General features: G+C 40.7%; 1 protein-coding gene across 3 annotated transcripts in view; it reads left to right on the top strand.

The window, feature by feature from the left end:
* CEP78 (centrosomal protein 78) overlaps positions 1–3,301 on the top strand; it is a 35,230-nt gene extending 31,929 nt beyond the window's left edge. For 2 of the 3 annotated variants that reach the window (XM_055578377.1, XM_055578379.1), the window contains 4 exons: positions 321–487; positions 1,323–1,494; positions 1,821–1,868; positions 2,674–3,301. In XM_055578377.1, the coding sequence (XP_055434352.1) occupies positions 321–487; positions 1,323–1,494; positions 1,821–1,868; positions 2,674–3,237 (951 nt within the window). In that variant the 3' untranslated portion in view covers positions 3,238–3,301. The remainder of the gene's footprint in view (positions 1–320; positions 488–1,322; positions 1,495–1,820; positions 1,869–2,673) is intronic. The other variant, XM_055578378.1, reaches the window with a different exon arrangement.
* Positions 3,302–22,954: the final 19,653 nt, after the last annotated feature.

A 22,954-nucleotide genomic window follows, 5' to 3' on the forward strand; every position in this document is an offset into this window, starting at 1 on the left:
GGTCTCTGTCTTTACTGATGGAGAGTTAGATTAATTACAAATTAATTACATTTGAGGATGACAGAGGATGAGATGGTTGGATGGCATCACCGACTCAATGGACAGGAGTTTGAGCAAATGCCAGGAGATGGTGAAGGACAGGGAAGCCTGGTGTGCTGCAGTCCATGGGGTTGTAAAATCAGACATGACTGAGTGACTGAACAACAAATTGCACTTTGAATGTTTTAGTTTTGTTCTTTAAACTAGATGAGACTACTTTTGTTTTCTTTTGATGACAGTGAGAAAAAATCATGTCAAATATTTTCAATCTTCTTTTATAGTTGGAACATGAAAATGACCAGTTAAGAAATATAAACTTCTCTTTGTCTGAAGCTCTTCATGCACACTCATTGACAAGCATGATCCTGGATGATGAAGGTGTTTTGGGCAGCATTGAGAATTCTTTCCGGAAGTTCCATGCTTTCTTGGATCTCCTTAAAGATGCTGGGTTAGTTCTTTTCTCTTCATGGCATTCTTCTCTTTGTAACTTTAGAGGTAGTTTGCTGAGGAACTTGAGCTGTTTTTATTACTTCCATGACCATAGTTAGCCAAATGCAGTGAATTCTAGATAATAGAGTTGATTTTTTTTTAAATGAGTATATCTATAAAGAAAAGCAAATAGGGGAGCCTGCTTTGGTAGAGTGGGAAGACCATTATAAACAAATAACCTGTAGACAGAGTAATTAGTAGGTATAATTTTTTGTAAAGACTACATTGAAGGCAATTTTAATTGAAAATATTTGGGAATGGATAAGAATTTTACTGCCTTTCACTTTTTTTTCTTGTTCAATAAGTTTGAGTTAAGATTGTTTTTGTCTTGGACTTAAAAATTATATAGGGAAGATGCAGGTCAGTGGTTCTCAACCAGGAGCAGTTTTGTTGAAAGAGGGAAGTGGAGATTGATAATTGATGGAGTGCTGTTTGGTCAGGGAATGAATTGGTGTTGGGAAGGAAGAAGCAGACACTTCTTGGGAGCTGGAGGAATAGTAGTGGAGTGTGGGAATGGAGGTGAGAGGCAGTGGATGGTGTGTGTGGTCGATGTTGAAGCTGCTAGTGAGAGTGTTTGAAATGGAGTGGTAATAGGCAAGGAGACGGGATGTATCCCAGAGGATGACTCTGGAAAGGGCTGAGAATTTGGGGGAGAGAGAGGCTTGTGGTCTGGAGTAGGTGTTGGCTTTTAAGATGTTAGAAGTATGTCCTGATTGTAGGTCTGGGGATATCTAAGCTGCTCTTCCATGATTATAGTAACTTTTGTCTTTTTCTCCTTTTCTCCTCTGGTCCAGGCTTGGGCAGCTGGCCACAATGGCTGGTATAGATCAGTCAGATTTTCATTTACTAGGTCGTCCCCAGATGAATTCTACTGTTAGTAGTCCACCTAAAGAAAAAAAGAAGGCACTTAAAGAAGAAAAATCAGAATTACAGCAGAGTGCCTTAGGACAAATGCAAAATATCCAAGTAAGTGGACAGAACAGAACTTAGTGATTCTAAGAGCAATTAGCAAAAAGGAAATTTCCAGGTCAGAAAGAAGATAATAATGATCAGTCTCTGAGAGTTCATATGCTGAGGAGCTAGAAGCCTCTTTGAGCTCCTTTCTGATAGATTAGTTACATTTGTGCCCAGTAAATTTCATGATACTGCATTGTTGTAAATAAGAAAACTGGAAATTCTTTTGAAAATTTATGAGTTAAAGCAAACTATCCTTAGTGAAGAAAGAAAACCTTAGAGAAAATATCCTAAATTTTAAATTGTATAAATGCCTATTCTATTCATATTTTATCTAGGTTTCTATTTGTATGCAGTCAGCTTACAATGAAGGAACACTAATGAAGGTACAAGTACTGATATAGATAATTTTTTAAAATAAGTGGTCCAGACATAGTTCATAGGCAGTATACTATAGTGAGTCACCTGGTTATGGGAATGGGAGGGGGAAGCCTGTCAGCTTTTCCTCCAGCCTTACGCGGAGCCTCCAGCTCTCACCTTAGCCAGTCTCAAACTGGTCTTGGAAACTGACAGCTTGGATACACAGTCTGGTCACATTTTTACATGTTTTCCATTTTGTAAAACCGTGTAAAAAACTGGTTTACATTTACCTGGAGGATAGAAAAGAAATTAATTTTCTTACAGAATAGGGTTTTATTTTTAGTAAGGGAAAGGAAATAGGTAATAACTACCCTAAACACTGAAGTCTGAAAATGTAGCAGACATAATCTTGGATATATCTAAGTTAAGAATCACTTGGAAGATATAATTAGAAAAAAACTGGCTCTGAAATCTTCTAAATTATCAACTGACTGTTTTAATAATAAGATCACAGAGTAACATTGAAATTTCAGACTCCACTTTTTAATGGTTAGGCTTCCCAGGTGGTGCTAGAGGTAAAGAACCTACCTACAATGCAGGACACCTGAAAAGACATGGGTTTGATTCCTGGGTTAGGAAGACCCCTTGGAGAAGGAAATGGCAACCCACTCTAGTATTCTTGCCTGGAAAATCCCATGGACAGAGGATCCTGGCAGGCTATGAGTCCATAGGGTCGCAGAGAGTTGGACATGACTGAAGCGACTGAATGCTTTTAATGGTAGGCCTTGTTCATCACTGAATTTTTGTCTTGTCTTTTGTTTTTCACTCCAGTTTCAGAAGATTACAGGTGATGCTAGAATTCCGTTGCCTGTCGACACCTTCCATGTCCCAGCCTCTACTCAGGAGACCTTAGAGACTTCCAAAGACAACTTGGGAGTCCCAGTCACAGAACAGCGGCAGGAGTCTTTTGAAGATTTCATTGCTAGAGCATGTTCTCCTCCAGCAGATGTAATTTGTGGAAGTGCAAGTCAAAGAAAAGAAGAGGAATTATCTAGAAATAGCAGGCCTGCCTCAGAAAAAATGACCAAAACAGGTGAATATATCAAAAAGCACTCTGCTAAGAAACAGCCTGGGAAGGACCTGCATTCCTGCTCTGACTCACCTGTAAAGCAGAAAAGCAAAGGAATTGGGCAAAATAGCTCTTTGGTTAATGAACCAATTAAAAGCGAGTCTTCGAAAAAACACATTTCTGTCAAGAAAGAGAGTGAAATACTGACTGTTTCATCAAAGACAACTAGAAGTAAACCGAATCTTCTTGAACATTCTGAAAGTGATACTCTTGGATCTGATTTTGAATTTCAAGAAAGCATCCATACTCTATCACGCCTGACATAGGTCTAAATCTTTTAAAATTATGTTTTTACCTTCAAATTTTAATAAATTACTTGTTTTTATTATAGCATTTGGTGTTTTAAAATATATGACTGGGAGCCGTTAGAGAAAGATTTACCTATACTTTTTATTATAATAAACATTTTGGTGTATGGTTTATTTTCCCTTTTGACAATTTGCACCATTCATTCAGCTAGTGTCTACTGAAGGCTTAATATGTACAGTACTTTTCTGGGTGCTGTTTCAGCAGTGAACAAGATAAAGCTCTACTGTCTTAATACTCCATGGTGGGAGAAAATATGAATAATAAAGCAGGGTAAGGGGACTAGAAAGGGGTGGGAAAAATAAATAGTTTTACCATTTAGTTAAATGTCAAACTATTATAAATCATATGGCCAGAAGTCACTGGTGTATTTTAATTCACAGTAACCAGGCAGAATCAAACATTTACCAAGACACTTAATCATGTTACAGGTTTTGCAACCCTATAAGGTAGGGAACTACTTCTGTACCCATTTTGTAGATGAGTCTGAGGAGACATTATGTGAGTTGCCCACAGTTACACAGCTGGCGCAGGAGGGCTGAGAGGAGCTACTCCACGTTGAAGGTCAGGAGGGACAGCTGTGAGGAGATGGCCCTCGTCCAAGGTAAGGAGCAGTGGCTGCGTTTTGCTGGAGCACCGTGAAGAGATAACCCACGTCCAAGGTAAGAGAAACCCAAGTAAGACGGTAGGTGTTGCGTGAGAGCATCAGAGGGCAGAACACAAACCATAATCACAGAAAACTAGTCAATCTAATCACACGGCCCACAGCCTTGTCTAACTCAAGAAACTAAGCCATGCCATGTGGGGCCACCGAAGATGGGCAGGTCATGGTGGAGAGGTCTGACAGAATGTGGTCCACTGGAGAAGGGAATGACAAACTACTTCAGTATTCTTGCCTTGAGAACCCCATGAACAGTATGAAAAGGCAAAATGATAGGATACTGAAAGAGGAACTCCCTAGGTCAGTAGGTGCCCAATATGCTACTGGAGATCAGTGGAGAAATAACTCCAGAAAGAATGAAGGGATGGAGCCAAAGCATAAACAATACCCAGCTGTGGAGGTGACTGGTGATAGAAGCAAGGTCTGATGCTGTAAAGAGCAATATTGCATAGGAACCTGGAATGTTAGGTCCATGAATCAAGGCAAATTGGAAGTGGTCAAACAAGAGATGGCAAGAGTGAACATTGACATTCTAGGAATCAGTGAACTAAAATGGACTGGAATGGGTAAATTTGACTCAGATGACCATTATATCTACTACCGTGGGCAGGAATCCCTTAGAAGAAATGGAGTAGCCATCATGGTCAACAAAAGAGTCTGAAATGCAGTACTTGAATGCAATCTCAAAAATGACAGAATGATCTCTGTTCATTTCCAAGGCAAACCATTCAATATCACTGTAATCAAAGTCTATGCCCCAACCAGTAACACTGAAGAAGCTGAAGTTGAACGGTTCTGTGAAGACCTACAAGACATTTTAGAACTAACACCCAAAAAAGATGTCCTTTTCATTATAGGGGACTGGAATGCAAAAGTAGGATTTCAAGAGACACCTGGAGTAACAGGCAAATTTGGCCTTGGAATACGGAATGAAGCAGGGCAAAGACTAATAGCGTTTTGCCAAGAAAATGCACTGGTCATAGCAAACACCCTCTCCAACAACACAAGAGAAGACTCTACACATGGACATCACCAGATGGTCAACACCAAAATCAGATTGATTATATTCTTTGCAGCCAAAGATGGAGAAGCTCTATACAGTCAGGAAAAACACCACCAGGAGATGACTGTGGCTCAGATCATGAACTCCTTATTATCAAATTCAGACTGAAATTGAAGAAAGTAGGGAAAGCCACTAGACCATTCAGGTATGACCTAAATCAAATTCCTTATGATTATACAGTGGAAGTGAGAAATAGATTTAAGGGACTAGATCTGATAGAGTGCCTGATGAACTATGGATGGAGGTTCATGACATTGTACAGGAGACAGGGATCAAGACCATCCTCATGGAAAAGAAATGCAAAAAAGCAAAATGGCTGTCTGGGGAGGGCTTACAAATACTGTGAAAAGAAGAGAAGCGAAAAGCAAAGGAGAAAAGGAAAGATAAAAGCGTCTGATGCAGAGTTCCAAAGAATAGCAAGGAGAGATAAGAAAGCCTCCCTCAGCGATCAATGCAAAGAAATAGAGGAAAATAACAGAATGGGAAAGACTAGAGATCTCTTCAAGAAAATTAGAGATACCAAGGGAACATTTCATGCAAAGATGGGCTCGATAAAGGACAGAAATGGTATGGACCTAACAGAAGCAGAAGATACGAAGAAGAGGTGGCAAGAATACACAGAAGAACTGTACAAAAAAGATCTTCACGACCAAGATAATCATGATGGTGTATCACTCACCTAGAGCCAGACATCCTGGAATGTGAAGTCAAGTGGGCCTTAGAAAGCATCACTACGAACAAACCTAGTGGAGGTGATGGAATTCCAGTTGAGCTATTTCAAATCCTGGAAGATGATGCTGTGAAAATGCTGCACTCCATATCCGAGCAAATTTGGAAAACTCAGCAGTGGCCACAGGGCTGGAAAAGGTCAGTTTTCATTCCAATCCCAAAGAAAGGCAATGCCAAAGAATGCTCAAACTACCCCACAATTGCACTCATCTCACATGCTAGTAAAGTAATGCTCAAAATTCTGCAAGCCAGGCTTCAGCAATACATGAACCATGAACTTCCAGATGTTCAAGCTGGAGTTAGAAAAGGCAGAGGAACCAGAAATCAAATTGCCAACATCCGCTGGATCATGGAAAAAGCAAGCGAGTTCAAGAAAAACATCTATTTCTGCTTTATTGACTATGCCAAAGCCTTTGACTGTGTGGATCACAATAAACTGTGGAAAATTCTGAAAGAGATGGGAATACCAGACCACCTGACCTGCCTCTTGAGAAGCCTATATACAGGTCAGGAAGCAACAGTTAGAACTGGACATAGAACAACAGACTGGTTCCAAATAGGAAAAAGAGTACGTCAAGGCTGTATATTGTCACCCTGTTTATTTAACTTATATGCAGAGTACATCATGAGAAGCGCTGGGCTGGAAGAAGCACAAGCTGGAATCAAGATTGCCAGGAGAAATATCAATCACCTCAGATATGCAGATGACACCACCCTTATGGCAGAAAGTGAAGAGGAATTAAAAAGCCTCTTGAAGAAAGTGAAAGAGGAGAGTGAAAAAGTTGGCCTAATGCTCAACATTCAGCAAACTAAGATCATGGCATCTGATCCCATCACTTCATGGGAAATAGATGGGGAAATAGTGAAAACAGTGTCAGACTTTATTTTTTGGGGCTCCAGAATCACTTCAATGGTGATTGCAGCCATGAAATTAAAAGATGCTTACTCCTTGGAAACAAAGGTTAGGACCAACCTAGATAGCATTTTTAAAAGCAGAGACATTACTTTGCCAACAAAGGTCCGTCTAGTCAAGGCTATGGTTTTTCCAGTGGTCATGTGTGGATGTGAAAGTTGGACTGTGAAGAAAGCTGAGTGCCGAAGAATTGATGCTTTTGAACTATGGTGTTGGAGAAGACTCTTGAGAGTCACTTGGACTGCAAGGAGATCCAACCAGTCCATTCTAAAGGAGATCAGTCCTGGGTGTTCATTGGACGAACTAATGGTAAATCTGAAACTGCAGTACTTTGGCCACCTCATGCGAAGAGTTGACTCATTGGAAAAGATTCTGATGCTGGGAGGGATTGGGGACAGGACGAGAAGGGACAACAGAGGATAAGATGGCTGGATGGTGTCATTGACTCGATGGACGTCAATTTGGGTGAACTCCGGGAGATGGTGATGGACAGGGAGGCCTGGCGTGCTGTGATTCATGGGATCACAAAGAGTTGGACACGACTGAGTGACTGAACTGAACTGAAATATTGATAAGCTAGGGTTCAACCAGAACACATAATCCAAGCTTTTTTTTTATTTTTTGGCTTTTATTTATTTATTTATTTTTTATTTTTAAACTTTACAAAATTGTAGTAGTTTTGCCAAATATCAAAATGAATCTGCCACAGGTATACATGTGTTCCCCATCCTGAACCCTCCTCCCTCCTCCCTCCCCATACCATCCCTCTGGGTCGTCCCAGTGCACTAGCCCCAAGCATCCAGTATCGTGCATTGAACCTGGACTGGCGACTCGTTTCATACATGATATTTTACATGTTTCAATGCCATTCTCCCAAATCTTCCCACCCTCTCCCTCTCCCACAGAGTCCATAGGACTGATCTATACGTCAGTGTCTCTTTTGCTGTCTCGTACACAGGGTTATTGTTACCATCTTTCTAAATTCCATATATATGCATTAGTATACTGTATTGGTGTTTTTCTTTCTGGCTTACTTCACTCTGTATAATAGGCTCCAGTTTCATCCACCTCATTAGAACTGATTCAAATGTATTCTTTTTAATGGCTGAGTAATACTCCATTGTGTATATGTACCACTGCTTTCTTATCCATTTATCTACTGATGGACATCTAGGTTGCTTCCATGTCCTGGCTGTTATAAACAGTGCTGCGATGAACATTGGGGTACATGTGTCTCTTTCCCTTCTGGTTTCCTCAGTGTGTATGCCCAGCAGTGGGATTGCTGGATCATAAGGCAGGTCTATTTCCAGTTTTTTAAGGAATCTCCACACTGTTCTCCATAGTGGCTGTACTATTTTGCATTCCCACCAACAGTGTAAGAGGGTTCCCTTTTCTCCACACCCTCTCCAGCATTTATTACTTGTAGACTTTTGGATCGCAGCCATTCTGACTGGTGTGAAATGGTACCTCATAGTGGTTTTGATTTGCATTTCTCTGATAATGAGTGATGTTGAGCATCTTTTCATGTGTTTGTTAGCCATCTGTATGTCTTCTTTGGCGAAATGTCTATTTAGTACTTTGGCCCATTTTTTGATTGGGTCATTTATTTTTCTGGAGTTGAGCTGTAGGAGTTGCTTGTATATTTTTGAGATTAGTTGTTTGTCAGTTGCTTCATTTGCTATTATTTTCTCCCATTCTGAAGGCTGTCTTTTCACCTTGCTAATAGTTTCCTTTGATACGCAGAAGCTTTTAATTAGGTCCCATTTGTTTATATTTGTTTTTATTTCCAACATTCTGGGAGGTGGGTCATAGAGGATCCTGCTGTGATGTATGTCGGAGAGTGTTTTGCCTATGTTCTCCTCCAGGAGTTTTATACTTTCTGGTCTTACGTTTAGATCTTAATCCATTTTGAGTTTATTTTTGTGTATGGTGTTAGAAAGTGTTCTAGTTTCATTCTTTTACAAGTGGTTGACCAGATTTCCCAGCACCACTTGTTAAAGAGATTGTCTTTAATCCATTGTATATTCTTGCCTCCTTTGTCAAAGATAAGGTGTCTATATGTGCGTGGATTTATCTCTGGGCTTTCTATTTTGTTCCATTGATCTATATTTCTGTCTTTGTGCCAGTACCATACTGTCTTGATGACTGTGGCTTTGTAGTAGAGCCTGAAGTCAGGTAGGTTGATTCCTCCAATTCCATTCTTCTTTCTCAAGATTGCTTTGGCTATTCGAGGTTTTTTGTATTTCCATACAAATTGTGAAATTATTTGTTCTAGCTCTGTGAAGAATACTGTTGGTAGCTTGATAGGGATTGCATTGAATCTATAAATTGCTTTGGGTAGTATACTCATTTTCACTATATTGATTCTTCCAATCCATGAACATGGTATATTTCTCCATCTCTTAGTGTCCTCTTTGATTTCTTTCACCAGTGTTCTATAGTTTTCTATATATAGGTCTTTAGTTTCTTTAGGTAGATATATTCCCAAGTATTTTATTCTTTCCGTTGCAATGGTGAATGGAATTGTTTCCTTAATTTCTCTTTCTCTTTTCTCATTATTAGTGTATAGGAATGCAAGGGATTTCTGTGTGTTGATTTTATATCCTGCAACTTTACTATAGTCATTGATTAGTTCTAGTAATTTTCTGGTGGAGTCTTTAGGGTTTTCTATGTAAAGAATCATGTCATCTGCAAATAGTGAGAGTTTTACTTCTTCTTTTCCAATTTGGATTCCTTTTATTTCTTTTTCTGCTCTGATTGCTGTGGCCAAAACTTCCAAAAGTATGTTGAATAGTAATGGTGAAAGTGGGCACCCTTGTCTTGTTCCTGACTTTAGAGGAAATGCTTTCAATTTTTCACCATTGAGGATAATGTTTGCTGTGGGTTTGTCATATATAGCTTTTATTATGCTTTCTCCTTGGAAGGAAAGTTATGACCAATCTAGATAGCATATTCAAAAGCAGAGACATTACTTTGCCAATAAAGGTCCATCTAGTCAAGGTTATGGTTTTTCCAGTGGTCATGTATGGATGTGAGAGTTGGACTGTGAAGAAAGCTGAGTGCCGAAGAATTGATGCTTTTGAACTATGGTGTTGGAGAAGACTCTTGAGAGCCCCTTGGACTGCAAGGAGATCCAACCAGTCCATTCTGAAGGAGATCAGCCCTGGGATTTCTTTGGAAGGAATGATGCTAAAGCTGAAACTCCAGTACTTTGGCCACCTCATGCGAAGAGTTGACTCATTGGAAAAGACTCTGATGCTGGGAGGGATTGGGGGCAGGAGGAGAAGGGGATGACAGAGGATGAGATGGCTGGATGGCATCACTGACTCGATGGACGTGAGTTTGAGTAAACTCCAGGAGTTGGTGATGGACAGGGAGGCCTGGTGTGCTGCGATTCATGGGATCGCAAAGAGTTGAACACGAATGAGCGACTGCACTGACTGACTGACTGTTTACATACGTATGGTTAGGAACCTGTTTACATATGTATGGCATATATGTGTCTATGTGTGCCTAGAAAAACGTTTGTAATAATGCATATCAAACTGTTGATGGTTTCCTTTGCCCAAGGCACTAGGATTGGAAGAGGAGGAATGAAAAAAGAGGTTTATATTATTTACTCCACTTACTTCTAGGTTATTTGATCTTTTTATAATCACGTTTCTGTGGATGACAATTTTCTTTATTACAGAAAACTTGGAAAATGCAAATATATAATCTCTAACACTGTATGTCCTGTGTCTGTTTTTCAAAATGTGTCTGTCCTAGTATAGCTGTGGAAAATGAGCTTCACCGTGTAATCTCCTCTCAGTGTTTTGTACGCCTGAGGTGTTTCTACATAATAGTGTATTCAAACTTTTTTAAAAAGCCACAACCCACAGTAAGAATTCTATTTTATGCAAAGTGATAAGTATTGTCCTGGTTCACACCTACCTGTGAGTACACAAAATGAGTGGAAATTTTCATCAGATTGTTCTTACTGTACTTCTAGTGATTCACTCTGATGTGTTCTATTTGCATTCCTTTAATGAGAATTAGGTTTGCAACTTGCTAAATAGGGTTCACAGTTCACTAATGGGTCCTGTCCCCAAATATTTATCCTGTCTCTCTGACAGAACTGCCGCATAGAAAGCACAGGTCTTTCATACATGTGCTTTATTGTATGGCTTGAAGTCCTTCTCCATTTGTGTATTATTACTTCCAAAGCACAGCTCTCTTTTTTCATGAATTAAAAAACTTTTTACTTCATTTTATTATCTGTTTATTTATTTTGGGGCTGTGCTGGGCTTTCATTGCTGTGCATGAACTTTCTCTAGTTGTGGCGAGCGCGGCCTTCTCTCATTGTGGAGCACAGGCTCTAGGGGGCATGGGCTTCAGTAGTTGCAGCGTGTGGGCTCAGTAGTTGTGGCCCATGGGCTTAGTTGCCCCGTGGCATATGGATCTTTCTGGACCATAGATTGAACCCATGTCCCCTGCATTGGCAGGTGGATTCTTAACCACTGAACCTCCAAGGAAGTCCAAAGCCTAGATTCCCTGAGCTCTTAAACTCCCACTACTCTTCAGGTAATTTTTGTTAGATTCCCCTTTTAAAAACTGTTTTGTTACATAAAAAGCTTGAGTTTTCAAGTTGACACACCTACAGGAGAAGTCTAAAATATAATTTGGTTGAAGAGTTTTAAAACAATAGGACAAGTACTCTTTGACTTCAGACAACCAGTATGGGTGACTGGCTGCTTGCAGGCACATCATGTACTACAGGGCTGAAAGGCTTGACCAAGCACCCCTGCTCTCTTTGTACAGGCTTTAAATGTCAAACCAGTGGGGATTCAAAATACAACAAACAACCAAGCAGTTTAGAAGGAGGTAAGGCTATTTATAGACCAGAAAATCATTAACTTTGTTCTTGAAAGACCAGTGAGCATTAGTTGGGTTATTTAATGTTCTCAAAGTCCTTAAAATGTAGAGCAAGTTTTTCTCTCTTAAAAAAAAATGGAAAATGAAAAAGAAAACTTCGTAGAATTTTTAAAAATTCTGATTTTATTGGCATATGGTTGATTTACAATGTGATGTTAATTTCTGCTATACAGCAATGTGATTCAGTTATATATCTCCATATTCTTTTTCATTAAGGTTTACACAGGATATTGAATATAGTTCCCTATTCTATACAGTAAGTCCTTGTTTACCCTCTGGAGGTTAACATTTTAGACCTTTAGGTTAAAATAAATACCAGGCTGAAGACTTTCAGTTGTCCACACCTTTCAGTGTTTCCTTTTTCAAAGAGGACAAGGATTGAAGTTTCCACTAACCCGAGGTAAATTGTCTCCATAACTTACAGAGGCAATGTAATCATTTAGAGCTTCTCCATGTCTGGTTAACTTCAAACCCATAATTCTTCCCTACAATGAAAAGATGTGTCTTACCTAACTATTAATATTATAATATTATAACTATAATAACTATAAATATCAATAATATTTCTCCATATCCCCTATTCTCCCTTGGAGAGTCGAGTGCCTTGGGCCTTGGGTTAAACAGCCTTGGTCTTGCAGGTGACTGGCTTTCTAAGTCCATGGTAGCATCTGCAGCTGCTCTTCATGTCACAGGCCTGCCTCCCTTTAGAGAGAGACTCTTGAAGAAGTTAGAAACAGCTCCATTTCTTCAAGAACTGCAGAGGCCCATGTGGAAGAGGCAGTGTGCTTGCTATAGCTGGGGCAGTCTTAACTTCCAAGCAGGCAGAGATGTGTCTTCGAGCTGGGCCTCCTCTTTCTGGGTTTGAGGAGAAGCAGCTTCTGAGAAGAGTTATCGCCACGGCACCCACGCCTCAGCCAGCCTTAGACTTCCACCAGATGAGGAGAGGGCCCTTTGGCTGCAGTACTGACCCCATGAGAATGGGTTTCTCCCATCTCAATTTAAGTTCACAAGTCACCAACTCCAGACAACTGACCAAGGGAGTGACAGCCTGGAGAGCCTGAAGCCAGGATTGTTCTGCAGGGGAAGCAGCTGTGGAAAGAGCCAGACTCTACCACCATTGCTGAATGAGACACTCTTCCTGACCCTGAACCAAAAAGAATTGAGCAGGAAATAATTGTCAACTTTTAATTTCTTTAGAGCTCAACCTTCAAGAGAAAGGATATTTATTTTTTTTGGACTTTAATTCCTCCCTGAGAATTTAATAATGTAGAGACATTTCATATAGTTCAAATCAGGGCATTTCAATATTGCTGGCATTTATTATTTGGAGTCATTTCATGCCTTCATTTGAGTTCCTTACATAATCTCCAGTGAGCTCTGTTGAATGTCCTACATGGGAGAATGTGAAATGGAAGACAGATTGGAGAGTGAATTTTCATGCTTGGGCACCAGAACAGCCTCGAGCAAATTTAATATGTTCTGTGCAGACCCATTTCAGAGCCTTTAGGTCCCATAGCTGACCTCAGGGTCTTCACAAAGAAGTTGTAACAATGTCAGGAAACAGCCCTGCTCATGTGAACACAGCATCCTTTCACAGCAAGAACAGTTGCCTTTTTGCAGTGCTGAGTCCTATGTGGTAAGAAGCCCAAAGTGAAAGTGAAAATGATGTTGATCAGTCGTGTTCGACTCTTTGTGACCCCATGGACTATAGCCTACTAGGCTCCTCTATCCATGGAATTTTCCAGACAGGAGTACTGGGGTGGGCTGACATTTTCTTCTCCAGAGGATCTTCCCAATCCAGGGATTGAACCAGGGTCTCCAGCATTGCAGGCAGACGCTTTACTGTCTGAACCACCAGGGAAGCCATAAGAAGCCCAGAAGTTGTTAACTATTGGGGAAGCAAGGGGAGGCAGATTTCTTCAACGTCCACAAAAATAAGCTTTTTCAGAGCTTTTGGGGACTAAACTTCCATTCTTTTTTCCAGACTCCTTTCTTCCAAGATGAAGGAGTGGCTTATTCTGGCGGTGAGATTGGTGAAGGGGTAATTCCAGGCACTGCCTTCTCCCTCTGGTTCTGTTGTGGATCCTGCCTGTCCCTAGGCCGTATGCAGTCTTTCTGTATAGTAAACCCACCAGGGCCTTCTTTGCCTCTGTTTCCTGGTAAATAAATTCCATTTAGTGGGGGAAGAGGAATGGGAAGACAAGCTAGACTTCCAGTCACAGTTTCCAGTCCTTGAAAGGTACTGATGCTGTTATTTTGATCCCTATTGAAGTCTATTGCGCTTTTAAAAAAGGTTTCAGTTGGGTTCCAAACTTTGGAGGGAAAGTGGGTAGAATTAATTTGTGTCCTAAAAATTCAACATGGGAACTTCCCTGGTGGTCCAGTGGTTAAGAATCTGCTTTGCAATGCAGGGGATGCAGGTTCTATCTCTGGTTGGGGAACTAAGATCCCATATGCCATGGAGCAACTAAGCCAATGAAACTCAAATAGTGAGCCCATGTGCTGCAACTAGAGAGTTCGTGCACCACAACAAAGATCCTACATGCCACAACTAACATCCAATGCAACCACAAATAAATAAATAAAAGGTTGAATGGGATAAAATTAAAATAACAACACAGACCGTCTTCACGGGTCAAGAAATATGACAATTAACTCTAGAGTCCCATCTCCATAGCTTCCATCATGGGAGAGAATTCCTCCCTTAATTTCATTTAAAAATCTTGGGGAAATGAAATCACACCCATTAGGATGACTACTATAGAACAAAAAACTAAAATGAAAGTAACAATCATTGGCAAGGATATGGAGAAATTAGAGTCCTTGTGCACTGTTGGTGGGAATGTAAAATGGGGTAGGTGCTGTAGAAAATAGTAGGATGGCTTCTCAAAAAAAAAAAAATTAAAAATAGAATACCATATAATCCAGTATTCCAGTTTTGGGTACATACCCTTCAGAATTGAAAGCAGAGTCTCAAAGAGGTATTTGTGCACTCATATTCATGGCAGTATTGTGAATTCATAGTATTCACAATAGCCAAAAAGTGGAAGGAACCCAAGTGTCTATTGACTGATGAATGGATAGGCAAAATGTGGTATATACATACAATGGAATATTCTTCAGCCTTAAAGAGAAAGGGAGTTCTGACATACGTATGCTATGACATATGCTAAAGAAGGGAATCTGAAAGATTCCTTGAGGACACTATGCTAAGTGAAATAGCCAGCCACAAAAAGACAAATACTGTATTATTGCACTTTTATGAAGCACCTGGAGTAGCCATAGTCACTGGAACAGAAAGTAGAGTGGTAGCTGCCAGGGCTTAGGGGGAGGGAGGCCTGGGAAGTTGTTTATCAAGTATTGAACTTTGGTTCTTTAGGATGAAGAGAGTTTTGGAGATGGGTTGCACGACAATGTGCATGTACTTCACATTACTGATTTGTACATTTAAAAATGGGCTTCCCTGGTGGCTCAGACAGTAAAGAATCTGCCTGCAACATGGAAGACCTGGGTTTGTTCCCTGAGTCAGGAAGATTACCTGGAGAAGGGAATGGCTACCCACTCCAGTATTCTGGCCTGGAGAATTCCATGGACAGAGGAGCCCAGCGTGACTGAGTGACTTTCACTTTCTTTTCATATTTAAAAATGGTTAAGATGGTACATCTTTTGGTATATATATTTGACCTTAAAATCCTAAAAAAGATTTTTGAGGAACACATGTTGGATTGGGGGTAACACTTAAAGCAATCAATTGTGGCCAAAGTCTGAGGCAGCACAGAACATCTGAGCCTCCGCTCCTGTGGAGAGGGGGTTTGCTCCTGTTGGCCTTCTTACTGTTTGAAACTAGTGAGACTTGGGAAAGCTCTGGAATCTGTGGCTGAAATACATAAATGGAACTGAAGACTGTTGTAGAACAAACAATGCTGTAGTTTTTTAAACCACTCTAAACGAGAGGGTGAAATATCTCTTCTTTTTGAGAAGAGTGAAGAAGAATGAAATGAATAAATCTCAGAAGCTCAGTCTGAAATAATAGAACAGGGTGCACAGAAAAGAGAGATTTTTTTTTTTGAAGCTCTGGGATAGATAAAGTGTTCTTGCCTGTGATAAATATTTTCCAGTAATGTATAGTCTTCTGAGTTCAGTCATTTAAGTTCACGTGCAATTTGCAATGATAAGAACTTGATTTAAAAATAAAAATGTCTTTCTTTTGTAATGTCGCTTAAAACTTTGGTTCAGAATATAATGTTAATTGTTGATTTTCTATTGAAACTTGGATTTCTGCTGGGCTAATATCTCACTCTAAGGAATCTGCGTGCATGGTGATGAACTGAAATGTCTGGGGGGCCAGGCAAATCAGCAGAACATCTCAGGATTCTGGTCACTGACAGAAGTTGAGATGAAGTCACCGAGCCCAGCTGTGCAAAGGAGGGGAAACATAAAGGGAAAAATGTCATGTTCGCCTTTCCAGCCTTCATGGGCTTTTTTCTGCCTTTGGGGTTTGAACTAGTTCCTTTCGCTGCTTATCCTATTGTTCTGCCTCTGAGTGTAGGAGTGGGTGTGTGACCCAAGGGCCCTTGGAGTCCTTCCAACATGATTTTCAAAACAAAAACAAAGAGAGTCCCAGCACATGGGTGTCTTGTCCAAATTGCCCCTGAAGCAAATCCTTACCTTTGCCCATTTGCTCTGAAGTTTGGTTCTAGGTTCAAAGATGGATTCATCTCCCGTCTGATGGTTTGAGTGAGATTTCAGGCGGTTGCAATTAGGAGAGCCCAGGGATGCAGCTAAGCGAATTGAGCACAGGCCACCCAGTGTTCCTCTAAATATGGACTAGTGACAGGACTAGGCTACTACCTTCCTCCACAAGGAAATGGAGAATAGCAGGAAATAGTCTTTTGAACACTGGTCTAAGAACAAAGAAGAGCAATCTGGTTTCTGCTTCTGCCATTAAAATGTGCTGTGTGATCAGCGATGAATTACTTTCTAGTCCTCTGTAAGATGAGGGGCTAGATAGCACCATCCAGAGGGGCCTTTCAACCCTTATATATTTTTAAATACATTGCCAATTACTGTTCATTTGTAATGTACAGTACATTACAGTTCAGTTCAGTTGCTCAATTTTGGTTGGCCCTAAAAGAGGCGCATCTCAATGTGTTTGAATAAGCAAAACGTGAACCTGAGCAGTTCTGGCTCTTAGACTGGCTCCCCTGCTCCCATCTTCTGCTGTTACCTGTCAAATGGGATCTTCTCATCCAAAACTTTTACATCAGAAAAGGAACACCAGACCTTCTTAATGGTTTATTTCTTACTAAGGCCCATAAAGAAGAGCAGGCTGAACAATTATTGACTCAGTTAATTAAGCCTGCTTCAGTCAGTCAGTTCAGTAGCTCAGTCGTGTCCGACTCTTTGCGACCCCATGAGCCACAGTATGCCACACCTCCCTGTCCATCTCCAACTCCTGGAGTCCACTCAAACCCATGTCCATTGAGCCTATGATGCCATCCAACAATTTTATCCTCTATCGTCCCCTTCTCCTCCTGCCCTCAATCTTTCCCAGCATCAGGGTCTTTTCAAATGAGACAGCTCTTCACATCAGGTGGCCAAATTATTGGAGTTTCAGCTTCAACATCAGTCCTTCCAATGAACACCCAGGACTGATCTCCTTTAGGATGGACTGGTTGGATCTCCTTGCAGTCCAAGAGACTCTCAAGAGTCTTCTCCAACACCACAGTTCAAAAACATCAATTCTTCTGTGCGCAGCTTTCTTTATAGTCCAACTTTCACATCCATACATGACCACAGGAAAAACCATAGCCTTGACTAGACGGACCTTTGTTGGCAAAGTAATGTCTCTGCTTTTGAATATGCTATCTAGGTTGGTCCTAACTTTCCTTCCAAGGAGTAAGCATCTTTTAATTTCATGGCTGCTTAGTTATCTCCAAAAAAGAAGTGTGTACATCCATGTGTGTGTGTGTGCACATGTGTGCAAATTGCCTTTTATTTTCGATTTCTTTATGTTCTAAGCCAAATTTTGCTCTGTTGTAAAATTTTAAAAGTAAGATGCAAAAATAGTGCATGTAGTTTGCTACCTTTTGTGCAAAAGAAAGGGATGGAATAAATATATATTTGTATTTTCTTATATTTGCTAAAGAAACTCTGGAAAGATCCAAAAGCAACTGAGAAAAGTGGCTACAAGTAGAGATGCAATGGGACCTAGATGGGTGGAAAACTAGGACACTTTCTCTGTAAAACTCTTATATGTTTGACTTTTGAATCATATGAATATATTCTCTATTTAAAAAACACACCTAAACTGAAATTGTCTTGAAGGTTGGCCATTCTCTGTCTACACTCTGAATTTCTAGAATGCTTAAATATTTTAAAGCAATCATGTGTAACATTTGCCTCAGGAAAACTTTAAAAAGGAGAAAATCACTTTGGAACAACAAAGGCTATCCAGATTTTTCAAGATCTAAGAAAACAAAGGCAAAATACCATAGGTGTCTCCAGGTACCAAAGCAGTATGTAAACAAGCCAAGTTCAAAACACAGGGAAGAAGAGAAAATCTCCCAAACACTGGGCCTTCTGTATAAACACATCTCAAAATTTATATAGCTAAAAAAATTATATTGCACACCAGCCAGAAAGCTACTCCTCTGAGCCATCTCCCTAAGGATGGTTTAAAATGTCTCTGTGGCACTGAGCAGTTGCAGAAACATGGAGGACCAGCAAAATGGCAACAGTGAACTTGGAGATAAATGACTAAAAAGAGGTGAGAAGGAGCTTGGGGTGAAAAGGGATGGTAGAAAGGACAGAGAAAAAAATGGACAAGCTTAACCAAGTCTGCTTGAGATACCAGGGATCAACTCTGGGGCTGGCAGACTAGAAAGCAGCATAAGTACAAAGTCACAGAAATAATGTCTGCGGCCCTGCCTGCTATTGGGAGAGGATGCAGCATTCTGTGGGTGGAGTGGCAGCATCCTGAGGACAGGGCAGCATATGCCCATGCTTGTATGACTGCTCCTGCTCACACCCTTCACTTTCTAGATCTGTGTATTGCTCAGGTTCAGCTCTTATTTCTCTGAGTTTGCTCTCTCCTCAGAGAATTTAAATGACTTGACTGACAACTTTAAATCATTTTAATATGGGGGGATGTGTGTAGAAGAAGGGTCATAGTCTCTGGAATACACGGATGATTTACTCTGCTCTCTTTGGTCTGATTTCTCAGATTCTTGGTGACCCTAGACAGATACATGAGCTGGGTTTCAGCTTTTCCTTCTGCAAAGTAGGGGCAGAGATTACCAGCAGGACACAGGGGATAACATCTATGAAGCCACTGATGGCAGGACTGGCCCAACCTGACACCATCCCTTCAACCCAGGACCATTTTCCTCATCAGAAAGGAAAGGAGTTACACTAAGTTCCTGAGATCTACAATTTGAATCTGATAACAGATACCCCCAAATGTGTGTAAGACACACTGAACATCCTTCATATTTTGATATAGATAGACAGCCTTAAAGATGATGGTAATTTCATCCCATTTCCCAGCTCTGCAAACCTCCACCCCAATCTCTGGGCAATCATCTAGGAATGGCTTTGTGCTGACTTACAAGGGAATGTATCATAATTTTCCTATCCACTGCTCCAGGACAACGCTGGGGGAGACCCACTCTCAGATTGCATGGATAGATAATTTTAGATGACATTCCAAAATTCCAGCTCTTTGAGTCTGAGAAACATCATGCATTACCACCTGCCCCACCCCCAGCTCTGCTCCTCTAACTACCTCTTCTTTCCCCATAAAACATGTCCTTTCAACAGCTTGCAACTTGCCAAGACCTGTCATAAATTTCAGGTAGTTGTGCAAAGTCAGAGAAGTGGGATTGGATCCAGTGCCAGTTGGATAGAAGTGATTCCATCATCAGTGGAAACACTGACCTAGAATTCTGACTAAAGGACAACATGTTAGTACTCGATGCTACGATTAGCCTTTCAGCCTCAGCAGAAACACCTGGTGGAAAGATGGGCCTCAGCAGTTATGGGCTCGCAAAAGTTGCCAAGTAGCTTCTCAGGATCACCAGGGCTTCGTGGAGGGTCTCATGCCTATCCTCACTCCACTATTTAAAAAATAACCAACTTTTTAAAAAGTTTATTAAGTTTGGAAAATTCACTATGGAAAGTTCTAGAAAAATAATCTTTCAGCAACAAAGACTGTCAACAATGCCATCTATTTCATTCTTTCTGCCTTTTTTAATTCACTCTAGGAGTATCAAGCAAGCACTCATCAGTATACCTGATACTGAGGTATAGCCATGAGCAAGTTAGGCATAGTCTCAGCTCTCAGAGAATGTACTTTCTAGAATGTACTCATTCTACAGTGAGTAAGCTTTAGTATTTCATTGACTAGCAAGTTATGAGAGAAGTGTCCCAAGAAATGAGATAAGGGTGGGCAGGGGGTACTTTTGATAAGGTGGTCAGTCACAGTGTGAAAAGATGGTGCCTCAGTAGACTGAGAGATGGGCAGAGCCAGCCATGAGGAGGCTGGAGGGAGAGAATTTGGTGAGGGAAGGAGCCTGAGAGAGTCCTGGGACTTAAGGAGGATTTCGAAGATTAAGCAAGTAAAAGGCTGAGCCAAGAGGTGACCAAAGACCAGGTCAGGTGGGGTCTTGTGGGCCTTTTAGGAGTTCAATTCTAAATGTAATGGGAAGCTGTTAGAGGATTTCAGCAGGGCAGTTATATGTTCTACTCCATGTATGTTTTAAAACTTTTATTTATTTACTTTTTATTAATTTTTATTGGATTACTGTTGTTTTAGTTTCTTGCTATACAGCAAAGTAAATCAGCTATACATGTACACATATCCCCTCTTTTAGTTTCCTTTCTCATTTAATTCAGCACAGAGCAGAGTAGAGTTCCCTGTGCTATATAGTAGGTTCTCATTAAATAACTATTTTATAGATAGCAGCTGTATATCAGCAACAGTTCAGTTCAGTTCAGTTGCTCAGTCGTGTCCGACTCTTTGCAACCCCATGGACTGCAGCATGCTGGCCTCCCTGTCCATCACCAACTCCCCGAATTTACTCAAACTCATGTCCATTGAGTTGGTGATGCCATCCAACCATCTCATCCTCTGTCATCCCCTTCTCTTCTCACCTTCAATCTTTCCCAGCATCAGGGTCTTTCAAATGAGTCAGTTCTTTACATCAGGTGGCCAAAGTACTGGGCTTTCAGCTTCACCATCAGTCCTTCCAATGGATATTCAGGACTGATTTCCTTTATGATGGACTGGTTGGATCTCCTTGCAGTCCAAGGGACTCTCAAGAGTTTTCTCCAACACCACAGTTCAAAAGCATCAGTTCTTCAGCACTCAACTTTCTTTATAGTCCAACTCTCATATCCATACATGACTACTGGAAAAACCATAGCTTTGACTAGACAGACCTTTGTTGGCAAAGTAATGTCTCTACTTGTTAATATGCTGCCTAGATTAGTCATGACTTTTCTTCCAAGAAGGAAGATTCTTTTAATTTCATGGCTGTAGTCACCATCTGCAGTGATTTTGGAGCCCCCCAAATTAAAGGCTGTCACTGTTACCCATCTATTTGCCATGAAGTGATGGGGTCAGATGCCATGACCTTAGATTTCTGAATGTTGAGTTTTAAGCCAATTTTTTTCACTCTCCTCTTTCACTTTCATCAAGAGGCTCTTTAGTTCTTCACTTTCTGACATAAGGGTGTTGTCATCTGCATATCCGAGGTTATTGATATTTCTCCCAGTAATCTTGATTCCAGCTTGTGCTTCTTCCAGCCCAGCATTTCTCATGATGTACTCTGCATATAAGTTAAATAAGCAGGGTGACAATATACAGCCTTGATGCACTCCTTTTCCTATTGGGAACCAGTCTGTTGTTCCATGTCCATTTCTAACTGTTGCTTCCTGACTTGCATACAGATTTCTCAAGAGACAGGTCAGGTGGTCTGGTATTCCCATCTCTTTAAGAATTTGCCAGTTTGTTGTGATCCACACAGTCAAAGGCTTTGGCATAGTCAATAAAGCAGAAGTCTGTGTTTTTATGGAATTCTCTTGCTTTTTTGATGATCTAGCGGATATTACAATTTGATCGCTGGTTCCTCTGCCTTTTCTAAAACCAGCTTGAACATCTGGAAATTCATGGTTCATGTACTGTTGAAGCTGGCTTGGAGAATTTTGAGCATTACTTTACTAGTGTGTGAGATGAGTGCAATTGTGCAGTCGTTGGAGCATTCTTTGGCATTGCCTTTCTTTGGGATTGGAATGAAAACTGACCTTTTCCAGCCCTGTGGCCACTGCTGAGTTTTCCAAATTTGCTGGCATATTGAGTGTAGCACTTTCACAGCATCATCTTTTAGGATTTGAAATAGCTCAACAGGAATGCCATCACCTCCACTAGCTTTGTTCATAATGATGCTTCCTAAGGCCCACTTGACTTCACATTCCAGGATGTCTGGCTCAAGGTGAGTGACCACACCATTGTGATTATCTGGGTTGTGAAGATCTTTTTTTGTGTAGTTCTTCTGTGTATTCTTGACACCTCTTCTAAATATCGTCTGCTTCTGTTAGGTCCATATCATTTTTGCCCTTTATTGTGCCCATCTTTGCATGAAAGTTTCCCTTGGTATCTCTAATTTTCTTGAAGAGATCTCTAGTTTTTCCCATTCTATTGTTTTCCTCTATTTCTTTGCACTGATCACTGCGGAAAGCTTTCTTGTCTCTCCTTGCTATTCTTTGGAACTCTGCGTTCAAATGGGTATATCTTTCCATTTCTCCTTTGCTTTTTGCTTCTCTTCTATTCACAGCTATTTGTAAGGCCTCCTCAGACAGCCATTTTGCTTTTTTGCATTTCTTTTTCTTGGGGATGGTCTTGATCCCTGTTTCCTGTACAATGTCATGAACTTCCATCCATAGTTCTTCAGGCACTGTCTATCAGATCTAATCCCTTGAATCTATTTCTCACTTCCACTGTATAATCTTAAGGGATTTGATTTAGGTCATACCTGAATGGTCTAGTGGTTTTCCCCACTTTATTCAATTTAATTCTGAATTTGGCAATAAGGAGTTCATAATCTGAGCCACAGTCAGCTCCTGGTGTTGTTTTTCCTGACTGTATAGAGCTTCTCCATCTTTGGCTGCAAAGAATATAATCAGTCTAATTTCAGTATTGACCATCTGGTGATGTCCATGTGTAGAGTCTTCTCTTGTACTGTTGGAGGAGGGTGTTTGCTATGACCAGTGCATTCTCTTGTCAAAACTGTATTAGCCTTTTCCCTGCTTCATTCTGTACTCCAAGGCCAAATTTGCCTGATACTCCAGGAGAAGGCAATGGCACCCCACTCCAGTACTCTTGCCTGGAAAATCCCA

This window comes from Bubalus kerabau, chromosome 4, assembly GCF_029407905.1.
Source record: "Bubalus kerabau isolate K-KA32 ecotype Philippines breed swamp buffalo chromosome 4, PCC_UOA_SB_1v2, whole genome shotgun sequence".
Classification (NCBI taxonomy): domain Eukaryota; kingdom Metazoa; phylum Chordata; class Mammalia; order Artiodactyla; family Bovidae; genus Bubalus; species Bubalus kerabau.